Genomic DNA, 27,967 nt, shown 5'->3' on the forward strand with positions numbered 1-27,967 from the left:
GTACTGATGCTGATACATACGGCGAGTACTGAAGCTGATACCTACGGTGTGTACTGATACTGATACATACGGTGTGTACTGATACTGATACATACGGTGAGTATTGATGCTGATACATACGGTATGTACTGATACTGATACATACGGTGAGTACTGACACTGATACATACGGTGTGTACTGATACTGATACATACGGTGAGTATTGATGCTGATACATACGGTGTGTACTGATACTGATACATACGGTGTGTACTGACACTGATACATACGTTGTGTACTGATACTGATACATACGGTGAGTATTGATGCTGAGACATACGGTGTGTACTGATACTGATACATACGGTGTGTACTGATGCTGATACATACGGTGTGTACTGATACTGATACATACGGTGAGTACTGAAGCTGATATCTACGGTGTGTACTGATGCTGATACATACGGTGAGTACTGATGCTGATACATACGGTGTGTACTGACGCTGATACATACGGTGTGTACTGACGCTGATACATACGATGTTTACTAATAATGATACCGACGGTGTGTACTGACGCTGATACATACGGTGTGTACTGATGCTGATACATACGATGTTTACCAATAATGATACCGACGGTGTGTACTGACGCTGATACATACGGTGTGTACTGACGCTGATACATACGATGTTTACTAATAATGATACCGACGGTGTGTATTGACGCTGATACATACGGTGTGTACTGACGCTGATACATACGATGTTTACTAATAATGATACCGACGGTGTGTACTGACGCTGATACATACGGTGTGTACTGACGCTGATACATACGATGTTTACTAATAATGATACCGACGGTGTGTACTGACGCTGATACATACAGTGTGTACTGACGCTGATACATACGGTGTGTACTGACGCTGATACATACGGTGAGTACTGATGCTGATACATACGATGTTTACTAATAATGATACCGACGGTGTGTACTGACGCTGATACATACGGTGTGTACTGACGCTGATACATACGATGAGTACTGATGCTGATACATACGGTGTGTACTGACGCTGATACATACGATGAGTACTGACGCTGATACATACGGTGTGTACTGACGCTGATACATACGGTGTGTACTGACGCTGATACATACGGTGAGTACTGATGCTGATACATACGATGTTTACTAATAATGATACCGACGGTGTGTATTGGTCTATACTTATGCTGTTGCTGTAGATCACTGGCTTGTTTGGTCCAGGTTGGATTATTTACAGACCACTGCCATATAGGTAGAACATTGCTAAGTACGGCGTAAAGCTAAACTAAACTCACTCGCTCACAGAAAAGACCTGTGAATCAACAAGAGGAATTAACCTTTCGAAACTGAACTACAAGTCCACAACAAAGAACAACCTCGAACTGAACTACGATTGAACTATGTTGAATCTTTAAAATGCTTCATCTGGTATCAGCCATGATGTAACAATTATTTGAAACAAAATATTAATACTGAAGAATAGTTCGGAAAGTTAAAATTCATTACCGTGATCGAACAAAAAATTCATGCATGATCGAAAAAAATACTCTTCATGCAAACTAGGTATTTCCGTTAAAAAGAAATATTGTAATTTTTTAAAAATGGTATAACAAGCTGGAAAGAAGTTTTATTAAAATTCATATATTTGAGAAACCCATTCACACCTGGGAAAATGTACCAAGTGATCAAGTGCTGCATAATAAATACCATGTTTTCAACAAAATTAGAAAATTAGCCATTTAACACTATCAGTATCTAATTCACTATCCAATTTGATACGATTCGATAGATTATAGGGTTCATGCCAGGATACATGGCATACTGGATGAAAGAGAGAGTGAGTTTAATTTTCCGCCGCTTTTAGCAATATTCCAGCAATAAAACGGCGAGGCACGCCAGAAATGAGACACGACACTGTACATGATACGATGCACGACATAATAAACACTGCAACAAGACACGATATTTCAAATCATGGTCAATAGCATCCAGACAAATTTGGCAGAGTAACATAAGGGAGACAACTCTATCCTGGGCAAACGCTCTGGAAGTCAGTTCCGCCCTGTTGAATCACAATAACCACCACCGGTCTCTTGTTCTTATTCTTATTAATTAGAGATATACTATACAATTCCCCCGGCATATCTTTCAAATTGCTCTCACATTCATATCCTGACAACGTGACATATATGTATCCTCGACTGCATCAAGTATGTATCCATGACAACGTCACGTATATATCCTCTACTACATCACCTATATGTATCTCTGGTAACATCATATTTATCCTCGATTACATCACCTATGTATCCCTGACAATGTGACACACATATCCTCGACTACATCAACTATGTATTCATGACAACGTCACGTATATATCCTCTACTACATCACCTATATGTATCTCTGGTAACACCATATTTATCACCGACTACATCACCTATGTATCTCTGACAACGTGACATATATATCCTCGACTACATCACTTATATGGACCCCTCGCAACATCATCTATATCCTCGACTACATCACCTATGTAGTCCTCATACACATTCCCACCGATCTGCCCACTGACCAATATGCACACTCCCATGCTGCCCCAACTTCAGCTGTCTGTCTCCCAGTCTCAGGATCAATCCTAGTCTTTCACCTGAGTCTGTATGTGATGCAAAATCCGTAAAAGAATCAAGTCTCGATTTTTGTCGGGTTCATGAATCTCCCCTCTCACTGGAGATCGTTTTCAGTTTTAATGAGAGTTAAATATTACCCTAAGTTGAAACTTAAATTATCTACAGATTATATGTTTTTAAGACTAAACAGTACATCTCCTTGCCGCCCACCACTCTGGCATTACAGTCCTCCGGATCGCACGCTCAGCCCCACCAACATCACTCTATAAAACGATGACGATCAACTCCCCAAACAAAGACGACACGCGGACAAGTTCATATAAAACACAAAGAGAAATTTGACCTCGGGTCATCAGACCGTGAAATAGTGGCCACGTGCTCTGTCCCTGGGCCAACAGTGGCCTCTGATTTGAATTTTAGAATGTTTACGATTGGTGTAAACACAATCGCACTGTTATATACAGACCATGCGATAACTGAAATGTGGTTGGGTGATTAATTGGACACTGAAAGTGACGTGTTGTCGTTTCAGTGGAGGCTAGAGAGTAATCTACTTGTGTCACTGTGTACAAACACTGCTCGCTGCTACCGAACAAAAACTGCGCGGGAACCAAACGTGTGGTTTATCTTGAGGCTAACACCAGGATTTTGAATCCTACTGTTTTTCAGAGTTTCCCCCGACGGTCCGCTTTGCTTTAACTCCGAGCAAGGATGTATATACGTCTTTGCTCAGAGACACATACTAAAGAGTTTGTGAAAGAATATGTGCCAAATGTAAATGTCCCCTCTTGCATGTTTTCGAGTTTTCTTCTGAAAAAACATTCTTTGAAACATATACACCTATTATATTTCTTTTCTACATGGCCGCTATTGGTTCCTGTTATATAACGTGGCCCTGATGCCGTCGTACAAAACGATCTCTACCGTTAAGGCGATCGTAACTCCCATACCTTAACACAGACTTATGAATGGTGTAGAGCTAAGGGATCTGTAGACCGTTCCTCAAAGCGATCGTACAGCTAAGAATGTCGTAAGTCTATGTTAAAGTATGGGAGTTACGATCACCTTATCCCCCTCCCCCCTCCCCCCTCCTCTCCCCCCCCCCCTCCGATCGGTTTGAGGGACGGGCCCGGGCCCTGCATGGGTCTAGATTTTCGAAGTTCCCTTAGCGCTAAGATAGTCGTAAATAATGGAAACTTCTGGAGTTTTCAACTATCTTACCTTTAGGCGAAAATCTAGGCCCTGTTTCACAAGGCGATTTTAGCGTTAAGGTGATCGTAACACCCATATCTGAACACAGACTGAAGTACGACAGTTACGATCACCTTAGCTCAAAGAACGCTTCGGGGAAGTGGGCCTTGTTTCACAAAGTGATCTTAACCTTAACACAGACTTACGACTGGCGTAGCACTAAGGGTCCAGGGTACAGATTTTAGAAGCTCTCTTAGCGGTAAGATAGTCGTAAGTGCCATACATTAATACTGACTTACGACTATCTTAGCGCTAAGAGAGCTTCGAAAATCAAGACCCTGGGCCTAGATTTGTGAAGTTAATGTTAATGTATTTCACTTACGACTTTCTCAGCGCTAAGAAAGCTTCGAACATCTAGGCCCAGGTTAACTATTCTCGAAACGTTCGTAGCCCTACGAACTTCTTAAGCTCATTCTTAAGACCTTGCTACGATCAAAGTTAAGAATTCCTAGGGCTACGAACGTTTCGAGAGTAAGGGCTCTGTTTCGCAAAACGGTCTTAGTGCTACGACTGTCAGTGTTAACGTATAGGAGATACGATAGTCGTATGGTTATAATCACTTTGTGAATCGCCGACAAGGTTGCTTTTTTTCAGCGGTACCTCGGACACAAGAGATGGGCCTCACTCAGTGTATTCATGTGGGCAACTGAACCCCGGTCTATCACATAATCTTGTACACGTATATTCAGCTACACGACAATGCGTACATTCAGGTAATTTCTCTCATTATACATTCACCTGGTTCTAGTGAATCATTCACCTACGTCCAAGCACCCATTCGAGGGTCTAAGAGTTCATCCAACAGCATCCATTTGGGATTCAAGCGTTCATTCAACCATTTCCATTCAAGGACCCACGTGGACACGCAACAGCATTCATTTAAGGATCAAGTTTTCTTTATAAAACGTTTATTACAAGAGTCCTAACTTCGTTTAAAACATACACTGTTCATTCACTACATCCGCGGTTCATTCATGACATCTATGCGTTCATTCACTACATCAACGGTTCATTCACTACAGCCACGCGTTGATTCACTACATCTATGCGTTGATTCACTACATCTATGCGTTGATTCGCTACATCTATGCGTTGATTCACTACATCTATGCGTTGATTCACTTCATCCATGCGTTGATTCACTACATCTATGCGTTGATTCACTTCATCCATGCGTTGATTCACTTCATCTATGCGTTGATTCGCTACATCCGTGGGTTTCACTTCGTTCATTTACTACATCCGCAGATCATTTCATCCATGCGTTCATTCACAACATGCTTGCCCACAATCAGGTGCTTGTATTCATTCATTCAACAAGATCGACGCATTCAGTAATTATCATTCAACTGCATCTATCATTCATTCAGCCGCATTCATATACTCATTCAACTAAAGTCATGCGTTCATTCAATCCACCCATGCGCTCATTCACAACATGCTTGCGTTCGTTCTTAATATGCATGCGCCCACTCAGGCGCGTGTATGCGTTCATTCAAAATGGTATACTGTATACGTCATTTTCGTCCAAGAATTCATTCAACGAAGTCTGTATACGCGTTTAATTATCTTCATCCAAGAATTCATTCTGCTACATTCATTTGTTAGGTTCATTCACTCCACCCTTGTCCCCACTCAGGTGCGGATACGTACACACAACAAGGTCTTACGCTTTCAGTCATTTGCGTCCAAGAGTTCATCCAGCTGCATTCATATATTTGTTCATCTACATCCTTCTATTCACTCACTAAATCCAGTGGGCGAAATAGCCACTGGTTCGATGGCCCTTTGTTAGGAAATCAACTCGGGCCAGTAAAACTTCAAGTCACGGGCCCGACTGGCTAGTGAATTTACATGAGGTCTTTTGTTCCACACATCACTCTCGCACACTTGTTAAGTTATAATGCATTTTGTTAACTCATGCAAGATTATGGTCTGAATACTAGTCGCATGTTTAATCTTTTGCTTAGTTTCTGCATTCACTGATTATATCCCCGCTTTAATTCATATTTCGTCATCTTGTTTGTTCCGTACTAGATACTCAGTTACAGAGATGGCCATGCTCATTATGCTTTCATTCAACCTAACCATTACCTGACGGTTTTCAGCAAACCAGTCTTGTGGGAAGAGTTAATTAACCACAAATACATAAATGAATGAATGAATAGATCATAAATAAATATATAAATGCGTAAATAAACAAACACAAATAAATAAATAAATAAATAAATAAATAAATAAATAAATAAATAAATAAATAAATAAATAAGATATGGATATTATAATAAGGTAGAAACAGAATTAATGTGCATTAAATGATTTCATTGAAAAGCTTTACACCGCATTTAGCAGCCTGGGCATGAAGGCTATTTGTTACAACACTTTGTTATCAACACAACAGTGAATGTCAAGAGGTGTTGAAGAAAGCTATGTGCTCTTTATCAGTAACTAGCCGAGAACCGGTAGGCAGGTCTGCAAATGAGAACGTACATTGTTGGAGAAAGGCGGGACATGTAAGGAGACGCATAACCTTCAGGATTCTGTAACACAGGTAAACACTGTATACATGAATTTAAATGTTTATTAACCATATTTTAAAAATATTTTACGTACATTAAAATATGAATGCTGTTAATTAACAGAAAAAAATTGCCACAGGGTCTTGAGCGATCCAATCGCCTGAGGTGAAGAAACTGATTGTGTCGAGTTCGTCCAATTTGGAAAGCTAGTAAGTAAGTGAGTACGGTTTTATGCCGCCTTTCACAATATTCCAGCAGTATCACGGCGGGGAACAACAGAAACAGATTCACACATTGTACCCATCTGATTCGCCTTTGCTATGTTACTTAGTTTGCCTGTATGAAATCCATGCTCAGACTTGGTGGTAAAAGACCTTTTACATATAATGGAAGAACTGCTCGGCTCCATTGATAAAGATTCATTTTTCGCGTGGGCAGAAATTCAGTTTTTATTGTTATCACTTGGACATTAAAACAGATGAATCTGTATTTCGAAAACCCGAGAAAATCAGGCTTAGAAACAGCGTTCGAAATAACCCCCAGTCAGGAGGCCCACCGCCAGTTGTTATTGTATCAGGCCAGTTTCAGATATGTGCAGGCCCTTATGGTCTTTGATAAATTATGTGTCAATTATTTTTCAACTTGAATGTTTCCCCTTTTTTGATCTTTATTTACGTTCAGGAATCATCCATGATCCTTCACGTTACGATAACCTACAGTTTCACTTCCTGGTATTTCAGCACTTTGGCGTAGGAATGTCAACACCAGTCTAATAAATAAAAACTCGCTTTGGGTGCCGTAGGCTTCGCTTGATTTTGTAGAAACAGTGTGAAACTGTGTACAGTGTAGTCTAGTTTGTTTTTATTGGTTTGACTTTAACAAAATGGGCGTGAAGAAATCATTCAGGGTCTGTATATTTTAAAGCTTGCAGGTAGCAGCAGGCCCTCATGACCAACTGGTAAATTATTAGTATTGCAAACACAGGTTGTAGAACTGATTTGAAGAAGCCCATGCTTACTGTAAGGGACGACTAACGGGATCGGGTGGTCTCGCTCACTGACTTGGTATCCTAATTGCTTAGAGCGAAGCTCATGCTGTTGATCTCTGGTCTGTGTGGGCCATGCTCAATTATCTCCAGACCTGCATATAAAGTGGAATATTGGTGAGTGTGGCGTAAAATGTAACACGCTCATTGTATTTAGAAACTGTTTGAACTTTGTATTACTTTGACATGTATGTAAATGTTTACCATGCAAGCACTTGAAATACGCCAAATGTACATTACCTGAATATACACTGCTACAGGTGAGAGAGCTGTGCGGTGTATGCCAAAATAGAGTTACCGGTCCTCGGAATCCACTTTTGCACTATTGTAACAGGTCGGTTCCCAAACAGTCTAAGTAAACTTATCCTCAGTACTTTTCGTTACACTCCACTACTGAGTCTAACAAAATCTTATGGGAGGTCGCGTCAGGTAACCTATAAGATTGACCAATCAGAACAAAGCTTACCAAATCGCGAAAGTGCACTTTCGCACATACCTTTTGAACTTTTTATCTCGAAAAGGTTCGTACCCAAACGATTCCGAATGCTATTTAGAGTACGCTCGCTTCCCGGTGATGCACACGGCGTACGTACAACCATGACAACAGTCGCTGAAAATGGTGTTTTGGCAATATTCAAGGATGTCATCTTGCGGAAATATTAGCTAATGGTAACCATGTCAATAGAAACCCCGAAGCGTATATACTGCAGGTCAAATAATTGTGTTATATGCTGATTTTTGTTTGTGGAGAGATCTGTGTCAGTGACCTGAATATTTTGTAAGTCCCTCCGATCCCTAAATAGTAGCCGTTGTCTGATTCGTTAAATCTATTTAACCGTCTCGAGTTTGGTTGGTCGCTCAAAGGTTAGCTGACGCGACCTTCTACTAGGTTTTGTTAGACTCATTGGTGGAGTGTAACGAAATACACTGAGACTAAGTTTACTTAGACTGGTTCCCAAAACACCCGGTCCCTGAAATGAGGTGTGATTTAAACAAGGGAGTAATTATTATGTGTAACCCGTCGCTTGGACACTGTTCACAAAGCGACCTTAGCTTGAGGACGATCACAACTCCCTTACTTCAACTTAGATCTTAATCCGTCTTTGAACCACATTATATTCCACGCCCTCCCTGCAATGATAAAGTCCCATAAAAGAATCAAAACTAGATCTCCCCTGGTTCTGAATCTTCCATCTCACTACGGGTCCTTTTCAAATTCGCACGCACGCACGCACGCACGCACGCACGCACGCACGCACGCACGCACACACGCACGCACCCACGCACGCACAGGGACTGTTAGGCTACTTTGAGCTGTAAACAAATGCTAATTCTTGGACCGAAATATGCAACCACACTAGGATGTTTTGGACTTTGACCTCTTAATTCTCCACATTGAGATTTGTCTTGCTAGCACAGGGCTTTGGGGCGTCAGGAAACAACTTGTGTGAATGTGGAGTAGAACAAGTAATGCCGTTTTCACACTTACTAAGAAATTGTAATATATTAATATTTTAAAGATATCTTGAATGAAATTTCGATAGCTTGACAATGTATTTTACTAAAGATTTCTCGAAAAGAGAAAATTATAGACATCTGCAATAAAATTCATGATATCTCGAAATGAAATGAATTAAGGATGTGGTGAAGAATGTAAATGAGATCTTGACTTGAATTATAGATATTTGAAAGTGATATAAAATATATCTAGAGATAATGTATCTTGAATTGAATTGGAGATAGAATAGAATAGAGAGGTATTCCAAACGATTTCAAATATGAAAAAGCCGTTTTGGCCATATTTGGCGTCTTTGGTGATTGTCATTGATCCATTCATGTGCTTTTTCACCACTTTCGTGCTTTTCACCTGGAACATAATATGTTAATGTGTGTTGTTTCTACGAGACTGAATATCATTATACACACACTATGGACGTGATTGTTCAGTATCCCATCTTGTCACGCATATCCAGATTAACCAACAGTTAAACAGGGTGCCGCTGTACAAAATAATCTTAGCGCAAAAACTAACTTATGCTGTGTTAACGTATAGGAGTTACGGTCACCTTAACGCTAAAAGCTATCGTAGCATTTCGACTGTCGTACGGCTTATACACAAAACTCTCGTAAGCCACTAAGATCTCGTACGTTTTCTCGTAGCCATTGTAACTCCTATACTGTACACTGGAACTATGCTACGTGAAAAGTTACGACATCTTCGGCTTACGAGAGCTTTGTGAAACGGGTCCCTGTAACATAACCTTACGACAGTCGTAGCGCTAAAACAGCTGTGTGTACACCGATGCCCAGGTATACATTATTTGAACATGACAGACTCTTTGGTGGAGGTATCTCATTCCTGTATATGAAGAGGTTCCCAAAACAATCTACCCAAAGGAGGGTTTCGTATCCTGGATAGAAAAAGAAACGCAACTTTTTTTTATCAAGCTACTAAACAGAAGGCATAACCATGAGCGCTTTCTTTTATGAGATTTCATTGTTTCGTTTCTTTTGCTGTTCCGTAAATTACAAGCTGGTCAAAATACCTGTCAGTGGTTGTACCATTTGCAATTTGGCTTTTCTTTGGGGTTAGGAGTTAGTGAATCATGTGTGTTGCACTGACTTTTTATGATACGCGTAACGTGTCTCTTCTCTATAAGTACAGAGTTTGACCCATAGACCAATAATCCTCTGTGAATTTCCCAGTAATAACTTTAATAACCTTGTCCGAAGTGTTGCTCGGACGTTTCGATTCCTCAGATGGGTAAAATATGTTAATACCATTCCTGATATCCCAATCTTTACTGTGGCTGAATTATTGCTTACACACCCCCTCGTGATGTTTCAGGAAGGTTTTCTGGATGTCCAAGCCACGGGTTGTAGCGCTTCTCAAAATGAAAAACTGACCATTGAGGGTCAAGAAACGAGCGGATCTCAACATATAAAACATGGACGGATGTGCAGTTACCGAACTAAGCTCTTTATTACCCACTGCGTGTACGTTCAGTAAAGAAGAAACCAGTCTTAAAGAACAGACCAATGAGAAAACGGTTCTTATGAAGGAAGCTGATTCTGACCAGTCAGAAGACACATTACATACTATCGATGCCACGTTCCGAATCCCTCTTTTGCATGACCCCGTGAACCATGAAGATCCAACCAAGCGTAAAATTGACTTCAGCGTTCGAGTTGGCGCCTCTTTGGCGAGAACGGAGGATAGTTATGTTAGGATTATCCAGCGGGAGTTTGGTGGATCAGATTTATCCACGACGAACACCGACACAAGTGCAGATAATTTTCCTAGAGTCTTTCAGAAGGATCGTCGTGTGAAAGTGTCGCCTCGTTTTGGAATTACTTCACTTCGGCGGCGGAGGGATAGTCGGAAAGGGTCATTGCAAATCCTTCCGCCGAAGAGTTACATTACAGAAGAAACTGTGAGTATCAATTCCTCCTTGTTTCTATCACAGTGCAATAAAACCCCACTAGACTGATATCCAGTGTATGATATGAACATCCTGAAATTCCTAAATTAAAGTCATGAAATATAATGAGCCCAAAGAGTGAGTGAGTGAGTTTGGTTTTATGCCGCTTTAGCAATATTTCAGCAATATCACGGCGGGGAAAACCAGAAATGGGCTTAACACAGTTCACAGATGGGGAGAATAGAAGCCAGGTATTGTACACGAGTACTTGTAGTGGGTATTCGATGGCGCACAATAGACGAATAGGTGACGAAAAGATGGCGTCTTGTACCTATGTTCTTCTTGGTAATACCTAGGGCTGTGTGTTGGTATATTTATTATATTGCATTATATTGCGATTCATGGTCCCGTATTGTGAAATATTGGGACCTGGAGTGTTTGACACTGACTGACACTAATTTGGCATGTAAATCATATCTCTACATTATAAGTCTCTAAACATATAAGGTACTGATAAAAAATCTTAAAATTAGCTGGTACTATCATGGATTCTATCTTCCTTCTTTGTACAATTGATCTTATAACAGTATGCAGTTTTGTTAATGAATAACGAAGGAAAACATCTGTTGTAAATGGAAGTATGTGCAGATTTTGAATTGAACTATAACGATCCTCACAAATATTCCATATATGTTCTTTACCCAATATACTGGTTCTTGGAAAAAATATTACAACACGTATCGTTTGAAAAGCGTATTGTGACATACCGGTATACTGGTAGTACCGTGCAGCCCTAGTAGTACCCTATATACAAGAAATAGGTTCGGAAAGTGTACCTCCCGATTTTTGTCAAAATACACAAACAGAAAAGAACGTCTGGGTGACGAGCGAACGCTTTAACCACTAGGCTACAACACATACCACATACCATCTTCAGTTTCAGAAACTGTTGTAATCTATTCTGACATGGACTTCTTGGATATATTTGTTTCAGTTTACGACAGACTATTGCCCAATGCGTGTGTTAAATAGAGGCATTATCGACTGTCTATCAAACTGACCCTGAATCAAACAAAGCTCATGCAAGTCTACAAATGTTGCGGATTCTGAAATGGAAGAGAACCTCTCGTGTCCTTATCATTACACTTCATTAAGATAATTTAACATTTTTCTCTGGAAGCTATATTGAAAATGGATACTATATAACATACATTTTCATGATTTCTGATTTTAGAGACTAGATATTAGTATGTAAATTATGATGAAATTCGTAACATAAAGTGACGGGCCGTCTATGCTGCCTGCGATTGGAAGGATTTTGAGCAAGGACCATGTACAGGCGTGGCCTTTGGTCCGAATAAACAAATAGTTTCTTTCAGGACTTAGCAAACCTGGCTGATTTGCGTCCCTTAGTTGTGTCAGGATCCGATGATGATCAATAACCTCACTGTCTGCGTGTCATCATAGCCTAGTAGTGGGACGTTGCTACAATAACATCATCAACAACAATTCGTTGCCGCAGATCGTGGTAAATACATGTACTTTTTTCGAATCAAGGTATAGGAACCAATCCTTCCGTGCTATTTGATGTGTAAGCGCTGCTGTTGTCATAGAAATGTCTGAAAACGTTTTGAAGAGAAAGTTCTTCCATCATACATTTACAGTGCTTGGCTCGCTTCCAGCGTATCGGGCGGGCCGTCCAGATCATATCGAGCATCTGCAACACTCTAAAAAGGTAAAAAATCTCGTCTTTACAAACACTGTACAGAGAATGGGTTGCATAATGTAATTGTAATCATACATTGGTACACGTGTACTTGTAGTGACTATTCGCTACAAGTGGAACAGACCGGAAGTGACGAAAAGATGGCGTCTTGTAGCTACGTTCTTTATGGTAATACCTACACCTTCAGAAATGCCTAAACCTTCAGAAACTTCATATATACCATCAGTTTATGATTGCTGTAATCCAGACCTTGAAACGTCGGTAAGTGGTCAGGACCAAATCAACATGTATTGTCTGTAAAGGGGCCTTACTATTTTACTTCCTGGAGCACTTCCTGAAACAGGGACTTCCGGAGGAGAGCACAAAGAAATAAGACGAACCTCCTGTTGTATGCGGTAATGTTGTAGCTATATTTTTATGTTACGATATGGTTCCAGACTCGTGGGTGAGCATGACACTCGCTCTTGGTCATCGGTGGAGATGTATTTGCACGTGCAGGATGACCTCAACAAAAAGTTGGCGTTCAACCCCCTGAACTTCACCATGGTTGCACCGGTAAGACGGCGCTTCTTGTCACATGTAACAAGAAGGGTAACGCAGGAGTCAATAGGAGACAACATATGCTTGGGTAACTCATTGGTAACATACACAGGTGACAGAGATTAACACGCGCGTGTAACACACAGAAATCACAAGTGTCACATATGCAGGCAACGTGTGGTAATAAATATATGGTTAAGCGCAACATGCAGGAGTAACATAAGCAGGTAACCAAGGGTAACATCGGAAAAAGAACTGGGCAACTTGTACAAACATTCATGAATATCCTATGCTAACAAAGGTAACAAAGACTAACCAATCAAGAGTTGGTTAAATCAAGAGTTGGTTAAATCAAGAGTTAACACACAGGGATGACGTGCACGAAGCTTCTTCAACATGGGCTTAAAGAATGTCGTAGCGCTAAGATTGTTTCGTGCAAGTGGGAGTAACATATGCGGATAACAAGAGGGTGACTCAAACACAGGTAACTCACAGGAACAGGTAACTGTGACGTGGTGAAGGGGTAACATTGTTACACGGAACACGGAGGCCACGCATTGTTCACAACAGTGAAGCTATGTATCTACAACATAAAGAAAACATATAACGTTACAGGCAACACGTTCAGCAGGGGTTACATAAAAGGCGACACACACAACAGGGCTACATAAAAGGCGACACACACAACAGGGGTTACAATCAATGATGGCATAACAGGTAACATATTATAACAAGGTGACATACAAACGGGTAACATACATGTAACGGTGATGACAGTACGGGTGACATGCATGTATCAAACGGGTAGCCTCTTGTAAGTCATAAGGTGATATTTCCACCGAATTGTATATAGGGCATCATGCTAGTTAATATCTCATGAATACTTGATACGTGACATTAACTGTTTTTTCACTTTGTGATTTGCTCTACTTCAGCCACGAAAGGGAGAGAGGCTAGAACACCTCTTACAAATACCACCGTCTGACAGAACTGCCAAGGATATCAAAATGGTAAGAGTTAAAATTGCGTGTCACACATCCACTTAATGTCGAAAGAGTGGGCGAATGTGGTTTTAAGTCACATGTAGCAAATTTCTGTCGTGGGTTTCATATATTTCCTTATGGAAATTGAAGGTCATTGAAGTGACGAGCTAAATCTTTAGCGATGTCACCACCCCTGTCCCCAGTGTCGTCAAGGTAGACGAAACTCGATGCCAGGTTATAGAATCGCTTCTGTGTTTCAGTAACATATACGATAAATTAACTGACAGTCTCGTCCATGCCTCCAAGCATTCATCCCATACATGATTTAGTTTTCATTGAGCTTCATCCTTATTCCTCTGATATGTTGATGAACTTATATTTCGTGTTTTCGTGCTGTTTATGACAGTAATTAGCTCGTTTTCTCAAAAGTTGATTGAGCGTAAATACAATGAGGTAAATAAATGATTTTCTCGACTACATTTAAACTCATCACTGTTCATGCTAAATCTGATCTGAAATAAGTATTTGGCCATATGAGCATTCACAAAACACAGTGTTACAAAACGCCACACACCTCGATGTTGATCTTGCTCAGTTATGTATGATTAAATGCTCAAAATGGCAGATCAGATACTTATTTTGATGCTGTACTACATATTCTTCGCGCTATTTTTCATAATGCATGTTTACAAGGATGAAAAACCATCACACATAAATTTTGAGACATTCATTTCAGCAACAGATCGATTTTTTCATTATGCAGATTCTGGCGTATATCCGGGGACACGCTTCCATTCGTGATTATCCCTCTGACGTCCAAATACACATGTGCAAATATATGTTATACCAGAAGTAAGTAATAGTATGTAAAACATTAATGTATGTGAATATAGTGCATGTAACTCATAAAACACATAACTCAGAGGTTTCACGACTAATTGCGATTCACAGCTTTTTCTGATGTTTGACCAATCATGACATTTCATAACTGCCCCGGAACTAACACAAAGGGAAGTAACTCGTACAATCAATAATGCGACATTTACCGAAATATCGGCAAAAAATATGTCTTTTACAGTCTCTTAGTTATGTTTTTGCATTGCAAATGTATCCTTAAATGTATCTACCAAGTCGTCATAATTGTATATAGATGTTGTGACTGTAAATGCGTCTTATTCAAACCAAGCAGATCTAAAAATGGCGACAGCATTCACGTACGTACACACCGCCTCCACATGTTATAGCAGCGCTGATTGGTTGAAATTTTAGCTGTTTCATTCTACGTCATTCTATTTTTAGCGATCGGGAGTTCCCCTTGTCTCATGACTGCGCGAGTTTGCGCCGTGTGAATGTATGAGAATGTTTCTTTTATTCCGGTTTGACTAAATCATACGATCTTTGCCGGTGTCATGAGACACAATTAGTCAATAAACATTGTCATACGAAGTGTCAAGTCATTCATCTGTTTCTTCAGACTGTGATGGTACCCCTGTGGTTGGTTACTATAGTGTGTGGAATGTTTCAAAACATGAACTTGTGCGCGAATATTTTCCTGAGCCGTCCCATATTCTCGAAAATTCCACTGACAAACAAATAGTGACATCACCCGATTGTTCTTACATAACGTTCATATCCCCGAAACCCCAACAGCAGACATTTTCCAGAATATTCCAGAACATTTAAGAATCACGTTTTGAAGTGCATATACGACGATAAAGAGAGATTTTACGTCCGCTTCTTAAAATCTACTGTACGTGTATTTAGATTTTGGTTTTTATTTGATTTATTTTAATGGTGGGGATTTGGGGTGGGGATTTTGGCGGTGGGGAGTTTGGGGGTGGGTGGGTGTTTGTTCGCCTCACTGAGCAATATTCCAGTTATATGGTGGTGGTCTGTAAATACTGTCTGAATCAGACAATCCAGTGATCAACATAATGAGCGTCGATATTCATCATCATGATCGTCAGTCAGTCAATCCAATGTTTCCAGGTACGAAGACAGACGCATCGTTCTCAAACAAGGGCATCCTCCCTCCGCCTTCTATTTCATCCTGACGGGCTCCCTCATCGTCAACATCGAGGATGTCAACCCCAACAACGGCAAGAAGTTCACCAGGACCGTCTCAGAACTCACGGCAGGGGACTGTTTTGGGGTATATACCCATGTGTTAGTCTACGTCTGCCGGGGAAATCAACCAGAATACACCACAAGTAACAACTGTTGATCCTAAGAGAATTAAACAACTGGGTGGTCAGGCTCTGATCATAATACCTACCATAATACCACCATGATACCAACACATCGTGAACTGTTGTTTATGGTATTAGCCCTTGTTCTGCTATTCCCGGATTTCACTGATTACGGTCCACCGCAACTGTAGTATTGCTGACTGTGGTTCGATGCCCTGCCGTGTCACACCAAACATCGATAAGCTATGATACTTGTTGTTACCCTGTCTAGGGAGATAAAGTAGTTAAGACAAAGACTAGTAGGGGCGGAGTCTGTATACTGTGCCATTCAGTTGGCTAGCAATACGTTAAAACACCATTTCGCCTCTCCTTACATCCTGTCTGTTCCCTTGAAGCAGTAAGTTAATCTAGTGGTTAAAGCGGTAGACCTGGGGTCGATTCCCACATGGGCACAATGTGTGAAGCCCGTTTCTGGTATTCCCCACTGTGACATTGCTGGACTATTGCTAAAAGCGGCGTAAAACTGAACTCACTACAAACTCCTTGACTTGCAGGAACTAGCTCTGCTGGAGAGGAGCACTCGCACGGCTTCTGTCATATGCAAAACCACCGTGGAATTACTGGTCGTGCTCAAAGAGGTGAGATCACTGTTTGTAGAAAAAAGGACGAGCGTCTGAGCGGGCTTTTTTTATCCTGTCGTCACTGACACGCGGTAATATATGTAAAATTGCGTTTAAAGTGGCGCAGAGTACACATTTGTCTTCATTATTGCATTAATTGCAAGCAATGTTTGTTATTCAAACGTATTCAAAAGAAACCGATATCGCATTTTGTCGTTCAACTGCGTCGGATAAATATCTCCTACGGCCTAGTGCCACGTGAACGTAAACTATTAATGATATATTACCATGTCGGGATATTGGGGTATTACCATGTCGGGATATTGGGGTATTACCATGCTGGGTATTGGGGTATTACCATGTAGGGGTATTGGGGTATTACGATGTCGGGGAAGCAATAGATCAATAGTGCGATCGCTAATCGTTAGATAAATACCTTGATATACACTGATAAGTTAAGAGCAACATTTTTCTTAACTGTTTTCATTGAAGAAACAAAATATTTATTTTCGTATTACTAATATATAAAGTACATACGAATACAAAATGGTATGCATCCTTCATACAAGCTACATTAAAATTAAATCATGTATACCTATCGCTTCTTGGAATAAATGACAAAATCATTAATAAAATATTTTTAGATGTGGATTAACAAACAGGATGTCTTTCTGTTAATGTGATGTACCTACCATATAAAGGGATATTCGTGTTTCATAATTTGTCAAAATTAGATTGCATACATACTGTTTGGAACTTTGGCATGTTATTTTCCACAGATTAATTAACTGAATAATTCATTTCGTTACCGATGCTGCTTTTGTTAGAAGCCTACATTTTATATCAGAATCTTGCCCCTTGACCCAATTCATTGTAGGAATACATCGTCTCCTCATGCGCTGAAGCCAAAAGCTAATACGGCTAGCCTTTAGTCATAAATGACGATTATATTATCTGCAAGTTAGTATCACTTAAACAGTTTTACAGTAAAACAGATTAAATCTGACTGAATGTTGTAACGATTCCTAAATGATAGCATATCTTGATAAATTTCAGGATTTCGACGTCATAATCCGTCAACCTTTAATTCACCAAAGGCTTAGTCACATACAGTTTTGCCAGTAAGTACACCTCGAATACATCACAATCGGACTTACAAAAGTTACATGGATAAAAAGGAACTTTAAAGAATCCACTTCAAGAGTACATGCATGTTCAGAGTCTCTCATGCAGATCATGAAACAAACATTTCCATTTAAGCCCACTCACTGTCATGCAGATCATGAAACAAACATTTACGACATTAAAGCCCACGCAAGTCTAGAATATGTGGCAACTCTGAAAATGAAGAAAGTCTCAGGGCCTTTTTTTCATAATATTTTATGATTTTAATTTAGCAACCGCCTGTAAAATATGTCCATTCCAGACACTAGATGTTAGCCTATAATTTTCATTAAGCATCATGTGATGCAACTGATGTGGTATAACTCATGCTACTGGTTTCAAACCAGAAATCGTAAAAAGTGAAAAAAAAGTCTAGAACAAGTGAAGAAAACGTCTGGGATTGAGTGCTATGATATTATAGTTTTTGTTCAGTTTAGTTAATCATGCAGTGACACCTACGACATGCACTTTTTCAGATCGCTTGTGTTGTTTGAAGACTTCCCTTGCGGCGAGTTTGCGAGTGCGCCAGATGATTTTTTTTACCAGTTCATCCCGTAGGTGTCTCACCATCTTCATCGTTTTCCCTCGATCACTGGATGTCAGTCATAACGGCACATCGCATTTTTCAATCTCAACTCCCAGGGGACCGAACAACTCATGCACCTAAAGCGGTCTAAGAACTAAGAATATAACAGTCGTAGAGTAAAAAACTGTGTCGACAAGGGATGAAGAACGTGCTCGTTCGAATCACAGTTTAGAAAAAATGATAAACTTTTGCAATTCTGTATTATTTTTATATGTGACGATTAACAAAAATTACAAATTTGAACAAAGCAGGTGAAGAAATGAATAATTTAGAAAATTCTACCGCTGCACTCATTATGCAAAATACACACTTATACTAACATTACGCTGAGTGTAGCGGTAGAATTTCTAAATTATAAATTTCTTCGCCGATTTCGTAAGTAAGTCAATCACAACATTTTTGAAAAGAAACAATATACGATTGCAAAACTCTAGATTTTCATTTGAAGTAAAAGCCTTCCACGCTGGCCCATTATCGTACGTAGTAAAATCGAGTCTCTTAGCCCGATCATTTCCGACCCGAACTAATCATAAAGAAATGATAAATATTAAATGGCTCTAGATTCATTTCACCGTACATTTCTGTATACCAAGTTGAAATACAGAAAGCTGTTTAGTTCATGTGCATGTTTCAGAGATGAGTCAATTGTCGTGAAAGATAGCCGCGAATGCCGGTATCTGATCGTTGTTAAGTCAGTAAGTATGTGATCAACGTGCACAGTTACAACTATTGCAAATCAAGGTAAGGTCAGCTGAAATGCAACGGCCAGTTTTGGTAAACGTACGTCATTGACACATTACAACTGAAAATGATAACAACGTCTTTATTATTTTAACTGGTGTATTTGTGAGAACTCCCAGTTGTGAGACACATTAATTAATGGTTGAGTGCACATAGGTATTGCTTCCACATCCGTACAATGAAAGTGGGAACATCCCTTGTAGAGTACCCACGGATGACATAGTTCATTAACGAGTCCTTTAACGCAGAAGACATTGTTCGTCAAAGAGCATTTATTGTTTTCAATAAAGAATATCGACAGATACAGATATAATGAAATAGATTATCAAACATATGGAACAGCCCTGCTGACATCAATACTTGCTGGAGGCCTATCATATAATGATGACCAAAGAGAGCAGTCAAAAGTTAATTCATTCATTTATGTTATTTACAGTTAAAACAGTGACTGGCCTAAAGATAATGTAGAATTCGTTATCACTGATCAGTTTAAGCAGTTATGGTGAGGCTCTGCGAAAGGGTATATGTTTAAAATGTATAAGCATTCATTATTTTAAGAACCTTTTTGTTACAAGTACCTTATTGTCACAGACACTGGTTTACTAAACTTTGGTACGGCATTGAAAGATATAACAGAATCTGCTAGTTTTATACACCATCTGTCTATGATGAATATTTTATTATACTGTCGCTTATACTAAATTCCCTTAGACATGAATTTCGTCTCCAATATTTCTGTAAACATCCTTATATTGAAAAAGACGTATCTAATGAAATGTGATTATTCCCTACTTAGCTGTCACATTAAAAAAACCTTGACGTTGTTCAGTGTTTGAATATGTATCAATATACCTTTGTCACTACATGTGATTTTTTAGAATAAAATGTCTGCATTGTTGGTTTCGAAAGATTCAGTCACGTGTACTGATCCCTAAATGACTGGGTTTAATTCTAACACACAGAGGAGTATGGTGTGTTTTGCTCTGTTAATTACCTGCTCCACTGTCTCACAGCTGGGAGTAGAGCATTTTAACTGATTGCCTGTATGTTCACAATCCAATGCCACGTACCGGCATGCAAAAACATACGGAATCAGGCCCATTCCCGTACTGTAATAAACAGATGTAATTCAACTTATTAACACTTTAGCACAGACAAGAACTTGTCACGCTTCGTTGTAGAGTCACTACAAGGGAAGGGAGGTAACTCTGCGTAAATTGCCTGACTACAGACGGAATCACACGTTGTAAATTTCACTGGAAACAGAATGAGAGTAAGTGATACAGCCTGACATGATAAAGAACAATAGTAAATGGGATTTGAATGTGAATACGCGAACTTTCTGAAGAATCGTAACTCATATGTTTCCAGGGCAAGTGTTCTCTCGTAGCACCGTACAAAGAGTGGAGCCAGCGTAAGGAGAAACCGATGAAGATAAGGGAGGACTTGGAGAGAGCGTTTCCTTACTACTCGGAGAAGCGTAAAATGAACAACAGACCAAGTACGATGGACTTGAAACACTCTTTAACTTGATGTGGCTTAGTGATCGTCGCGCCTAAGGCCCGAGTTCGATTGCCCTCATGGGTGCAATGTGTGAAGGCAATGTGCTGGAATATTGGTAAACGCGGCGTAAAACTAAACTCACTCACCTCTACATGATTGATTTAAGGCCAGTTCATTGGTATTCCAGTTGTATTACAACGTGACAGATTGTAGGAAGAAAAAACTGCCAAGTAATGCAAGTCGTAGATGTTTGCCGAGTATTTCGTGATTTGATCTGTCTGTTAATAGCGTTATCCGATTTTCCGAAAAACGTGTCGCAGCATCCATGCTCTGCTGTGGGATAGTTAATAGGAGATTGTGCAGTATTTTCAAAAAGACGCGCGATAGCTCTGGCATTTATCCGGAGTGTACAGGTAGCATATATTCTGACCTCAGGAACAGGTAGGTTACAAGAGGTGACAAAGCGTGACGAACAGGTTTTGATTGCAGAGACGGGATCAGCCCTGGAGAGGACAGCAAGTGAGTTCCGGGACTCGCTGGAAGTGGGGCTGCTGACGGGTGTGGTTGACAAGAGACAGCTGGTGGAGCGTGGGGTGGAACATCAGAGAGGTCAGGTGGGTAGAAGGTGGGGTTACAGTCGGGTGTGGTGGACAAGCGACGGCCGATGGAACATGTGAGGGTCAGGTGGGGAGAAGGTGGGGCTACTGACGGGTGTGGTGGACAAGCGACGGCCGATGGAACATGTGAGGGTCAGGTGGGGAGAAGGTGGGGCTACTGACGGGTGTGGTGGACAAGCGACGGCCGATGGAACATGTGAGGGTCAGGTGGGGAGAAGGTGGGGCTACTGACGGGTGTGGTGGACAAGCGACGGCCGATGGAACATGTGAGGGTCAGGTGGGGAGAAGGTGGGGCTACTGACGGGTGTGGTGGACAAGTGACAGCCGATGGAACATCAGAGGGGTCAGGTGGGTCGAAGGTGGGGCTACTGTCGGATGTGGTGGACAAGTGACAGCCGATGGAACATCAGAGGGGTCAGGTGGGCAGAAGGTGGGACTACTGACGGGTGTGGTGGACAAGCGACAGCTGGTAGAGCGTGGGGTGGACCATCAAAGGGGACAGGTGGGTATACTGGTTGTTGTTACTAAAAAAAAGACTAGAAATGGCTGATACTCTTAGTCATTTCACGAACTGACTGATTTCGCCATCTGAGTGTAACATGTAAGATGCTAAGATGTGTGACTGGAACATTTTACAGGTGCTTCACACACTCATTCTCCCCAGCGTACTCTTAGCAACTCACTCCAATCAGAAGATTTGTTTTTATTTTGAGATTTCACCCATCTAAAAGTAATTTATATTTCAATATAACATAACTTTCGTTTGTTTAATTTGTGTGTCCGTATTTACAGACCTCGGGAGGTTGGAGGAACTCACAAACTGTACGACGTCCACCTCCATTGCAGAAGAGCATGACCATGAGCAGCTTCTACGACAGTGCTGAGAAAGACAGGCGACGAAGTATGGTAGGCGAAGCTACATTCTCTATAATACAGGATATTTTATGCAGCCAAACACTGTTAAGTCGATCCATGACATGTCGAACCTTCGGTAGTCTCGAAATGGGCCGCATTCTTCCCAAGAACCCCAAAGGAAATAAAAGCGTACTCTGTTCCGCCCTTTGCCATGCTATGATCCAGTTAGCTGACTCAAATGAAAGAACCTAAATGTAAACACGTGAGCTTTAGAATAAGGGATAAGTGTGTTTGCACCCATCCACATCTGTCTTCTCCTTTATGACAATTAGACTGCTAGCATATACTAGGAGATCCCACAACAGAAAGCCTTAAGCGTATTTCCTTCTACGTCAGTAAGAATGCAACATTCCAGTGGGGGAGAGTAGGGAGAGCGTCGGGCCATACAACGAACTTCAAATCAAAGGAAACTGAAAGATAGTACATGTTATTGACCTGTTTGGTGCATGAAAGGAAATGAAGTGCTGGTCGGCTCGGAGTCAGTGCATAGACACACTCGCATGCACGCATCATTGGCGATGGCAAATCGATGTTAATTCACCTACAAAGGGGCGAGGGTGTAGACCAGTGCTTAAAGCGTTCGTTCGCCCCTCACACCAAAGGCTCGGTTAGATTCCCATATGTACAAAGTGTGAAGCCTATTTATGATGTGTCCCGTCATGATATTTTTGGAATTTTGCGAAAAGCGTCGCAAAACCCAATTCACCCTCCAGACTAGTCTTGGTTTATTCCAGATATTAACGCTGAATGACATATATACTCCACAGGGCGGGGAGGATGAAGACAACACATTCTGGGCCATGAGACTGAGAGGACCCTCCGTCCGACAGATGATGAGCAAAAGGAGATTAGGTATGTCTTGATATCCCAAACCACCATCGCTTTAACAGGCCAACGGTGAATGTTTTATTGGTGAAAATGATGAGTTCCGATTAATACTATTTATATGACAACTTGAAATATGTTCAACTCTAAGATGTCTGTTTTGGAATGATTTTTAAAGTATTTTTGTAGTTTGATAAAGTATACACATGTCGATAATTTCCTACCATCTCTGTGATCTGACCAGAGAATCGAATGTTCGTCTTAGCCGTATCAGTGACCGTCACCACCAGGAGTATCATGTGATGTCGTGTTCCTTTTGTTTCAGGATCAAGGTCGAGCTCCAGGGCAACCTCGGCCCAAAACGTAACTAGTGCTATTAGTACCAGTTTAGATACCCCGGTGTTAGAGGTTGAGTTTGAGACTTCAAAGCCTGAGATTGTAAGCTTAGGATATCTGTGAGTTATCATATAAAACTCTGATAACTAATGTTCGAACAAAAAACCGGCTGTATGGTAGTCCGGCGAAATGGGGTTATCGCGTGTGTGTGTCTGCTACACCAAACTGACGTAAGTTTTACAGCTAACCTTATGAGAGCGATGCCACGGTGAAAATGGCTAGCCCAGCCTTACATTCCTTGTCGAAAGCCAGAGCGGACATTAACCAGTAATGTCTTTCAGCATATTTTGGAACGTTTCTTTTCTTTGTTGTTTAACACTGAACTTAGCAGTATTCAGTTTACATGGCGGTGATCAGTAAACAATCGAGTCTCGACCAGGCAATCCAGTGATCAACATCATGAGCGTCGATATATACCATTGGACTACGAATGTCACAATCAAATCAGCGAATCTGACCACCGGATCCCTTTATTTGCCCTTCACGACAAGCATGGGTTGCTGAAGATCAATTCTAGCAGGGATCTTAACGGGTAGTTTTGGATCGAAACAGGTAGTTTTTGAATGATGCATTCATTCATAGTTTTTGAATGATTACATTCGGGGAATGTAATGTGAACATACAGAACATCAAACACGTGACATTGTGTATACAACCATCTAGGTCTTATCTCACCTACAACAATTCACCTACACCAAAACCGATGTCGGGTTACAAAAGCAGGTGGGGTCGTACCTACTGTCGCAATAGTATATTGCAGTTTCACATGTTCCCAGTGTAACACTTCATTTATATTCTTGAGATGCATGTAGAGGTTGGTATGCAAGAAACAGACAAAATATTATGGATGGCAACTTTTTTTATTGTATACACACCGTTCAGGGCTTTTTCCTTGTCCCTTCCTCAGGTGAAAAGTGATATGCAAGGAAAAACTCTGGGACGTTGTGTATGGAATGAAGAAGTTCACCATATTATTTGTCTCACAGTTACATTGCGAGGTATACAAATATTTAAAACAGAAATAGTTGAGCCATACTGATACACATGGCAGCATTCGGAGTAAAAGTATGACCATTTTTTGCAAAGAGAACTTCATATCGTCGTATCCATGGGTAAAAAAGATACTTACTAATCAAAGGCCAGATAACATACTCGCTGACGTGGTTGACGCATGTGATCATATCACAATCGTTCTGTTGTTGACTATATTGTCTGGTCCAGACTCGATTATTTGCAGATCCCCAGCATATAGATGGAATAATGTTGAGTGAAACAATATCCAACACATTCTAATACTTAAAAAGTGTATGTTGGATGTTTTATTTTTAGATGAAGAAACTGGACTTTCTCCGAGAAAATACATCCGTGTCGTTCGCACAAGTCGCGGAACTCAAGCAGGGTGCTGTGTTTGTAAGTAGTCACTGTCCACTTATATTTTGACCCATGAAGATCTGAGTTAGAACTGATTATCAGCAACCCATGTTTGTGGCAAAAAGGGATCCAAAAGCGACCAAAGGGATCGAGTGGCCAGGTTCGCTGAATTGGTTCACACATGTCATCGTATCCTAGTTGCGTATATCGATGCACATGATGTTGATCACAGGATTGTCTGGTCCAGACTCGATTATTTACAGACCACCGTCATGTAGCTGGAATACTGCGGCGTTAAACAACATCCAATCTATTACTTCTATATTGAATAGTATTATTTATATGTGTCTGGTACGACATTTCCAAGATTTTGTCTAACAGACTATAATAGCGCTAATTAACTCGAAAAACAATCTTCGTGTAATGATTTGTAAAGTTATTATAAAAGTGACGTTTCATCTTTTGAATAATTACCTCGTCGTTGCGGAATTCTAGTATTTGTTTACAGACAGCAGCATCTGGTCCCGATCACTGGGAGGATTAAAGATTTTCTTTTAATATAAAAATTTTGAGATGACCCGTATATACAATATACTAGTAGATATATTGTACTGTGAAGGGTTTCAAGTCGGGGTGTCATCTCAAAATGTTTCATTTTTTTTTTTTTTTTTTTTTTTTAAAATATCTTTGATACTCGCAACTGTTGTCCCGGATCTACTATTTAAGCGTTCGTATCACTACAATTTCGTAAGCTAATGGTACACTTCTGAGTTACGACGTAATGTTAGAACGCGTGGATCGGGACCTTTACGATCAGACTGACGCTCTCATGACATGCTGAAGATGCAGTGGGTGGATTAAAACGTTTTCTTTTTTAGATGAAGGTTAATGTGAATGAATATACGAGGTCTGTATAGTGGATGAAGCTTTTTTATCATTTCGTGCCGTACAACTGATTATTATGTTCCACCTTTTTTAACCTGGGTGCCAGTGTACAAAGCGTTGTTGGTACTCAGGCGATCGTAACCCCCATAAGATTGATTCACACTAATCGTATCGCTAAGGATGCTTTGGATAACGGCACCTTGTATCTCTACCCCAGGGCTTGGAGTCGCTGGTGCACCGACCCACCTCCTCACTCACCCTGGTCAGCCACGGAGCAGAGTGCCTCTTCGTCTCCAAGAAATTCTTCCTGCAGGAAGCCAACATCAAAACTCTCCGGGTTGTCAGTGATATGGTACTGTACCCAAATGTGGATTCACAGAATTTGTGCCCATCACACTCTGCTTGTCGCCACTAATTGGAAGTGGATAATATAGTTTTTTACGCCGCTTTTAGCAGTTTTCTAGCAATGTCACGGCGGGGGACACCAGAAATGGGCTTCACACACTGTGCTCATGTGGGGAATCGAACCCGGTCTTGAATCACTCGGCTATTCCACCGCCCAAGGTAGGAAAGATACTGCTTACCATATAGAGGAAACTAGTTCAGTTTGAGAGACATTTTCCTTTCGGCAAATCGTGCTTTGATTCCTAAAAGATGAACACTTTGTACCTAAAGTTTCGCCCAGTCATATCGTTTGGGAATGCGTAAACTGTTGCGGTGACAAGAATGAAGTAGTGTATTCCAGCTCTAACATATTGCATAGTAATTTACATTTATGTGTGTATCATGTCGCTATGGTTAATAAATATTTCAGTCCCATTTATTCGGCACAACATATCTCTTTAGAGATTAGGACAATGTCAGATTGCAGTAAAACAGGTCTATGTTGTCTTCTATAGGTGATGAGCTACCCTTCACAGGCATTTATCCGCGAGCATATCAAAGTTCACCGAGACTGGATCAAGTACAAGCGCGGGCTTGTGAGCGAGGTGACCTCCAGATATGACGGCTCTTGACAACCTCCAGTATTTTTCACACCTCGATTTGCATCGGAGTAAAGAGAATGGCTGTTTTAATTTTAAAGTTCCACTTCCAGTCTAGGTCTAGAACAGTCTTTAGTGCCACGCGTCAGGCGTTGGATTCACTCTACGATCGTAGGTCATGCTTGGCGTCAGTAGGTTACGTTGGAAGTCGCTCGTCAAGGTTGTCTCCAAAATCGGACCACCGAATTTTGAATGGGATGCGTTCCGATAAGATGAAAACATATGATGCCTCTGAACAGCCATGCAATTTATGTGCACTTAAAATATCAAATTTGTTAAGAAAATACGAACTAATCAAAACGTGACAAGGCTGAACTTGTCAAAGACACTGCACACTTAATCTAAAATACAACCATGACGGCATCATATTTATCGCCATCGAGTGACTGTTAGTCCCTTTTCTCATTTTAGCTACTATCAAACATGGTAACATGTTTACACCACAGATTTGAAATTAAGGATTGTAGAATGAGTCCAACCCTGAGGAACACTCTTGGTCAGATGTAATGCTCACTAGAAGTTAAAGAATATGAATTAATCTGCCTCAAAGGTTATGAATATATTCATGAATAACGGGCGTTTTGTGTATTATGCACTTGACAGTTGCTTAGTTACGAGCTGTGTTTGTTTACCAATTTCAGGATCTCCATATTTGCTTTATTTGGATGCTTGCATAATGTATGCCCAAAATTCAAATTTGCGTGATTACAAAGTAGAATGGAAATATCAGCTTCAATGTTCGTACTGCAAATAATTTTTTTTTCAAATATCATGGTAATCTTAATGATATAGCATCCTACTATGATATCTCCAACTTATTGTGAGATTCATGTCTGATATAAGCTACTCTACATAGGCTCTGCAAATCCGCTATGTTTAAATATATCCTTTGTGAAAGAGTAAAATAAATGTGACAATTATATATTCCTTTCTCAATGCTATAATATTTTTTTCTGTTATAATG

General features: G+C 40.5%; 1 protein-coding gene across 1 annotated transcript; it reads left to right on the forward strand.

The window, feature by feature from the left end:
- Positions 1-10,425: 10,425 nt before the first annotated feature.
- On the forward strand, positions 10,426-27,934 carry LOC137272846 (uncharacterized). Its single transcript, XM_067805253.1, has 18 exons — positions 10,426-10,911; positions 12,564-12,634; positions 13,063-13,180; positions 14,101-14,175; positions 14,912-15,000; positions 16,138-16,300; positions 16,892-16,975; positions 18,014-18,078; positions 18,598-18,675; positions 19,342-19,402; positions 20,820-20,949; positions 21,441-21,565; positions 22,361-22,474; positions 23,251-23,335; positions 23,634-23,671; positions 25,034-25,114; positions 26,178-26,312; positions 26,860-27,934. Exons 1-18 carry the CDS (start codon positions 10,426-10,428, stop codon positions 26,974-26,976), a joined length of 2,115 nt encoding a protein of 704 aa, XP_067661354.1. The 3' UTR covers positions 26,977-27,934.
- The last annotated feature ends 33 nt before the right edge of the window (positions 27,935-27,967 follow it).

Source organism: Haliotis asinina, chromosome 2 (genome assembly GCF_037392515.1).
Source record: "Haliotis asinina isolate JCU_RB_2024 chromosome 2, JCU_Hal_asi_v2, whole genome shotgun sequence".
Lineage (NCBI taxonomy): Eukaryota > Metazoa > Mollusca > Gastropoda > Lepetellida > Haliotidae > Haliotis > Haliotis asinina.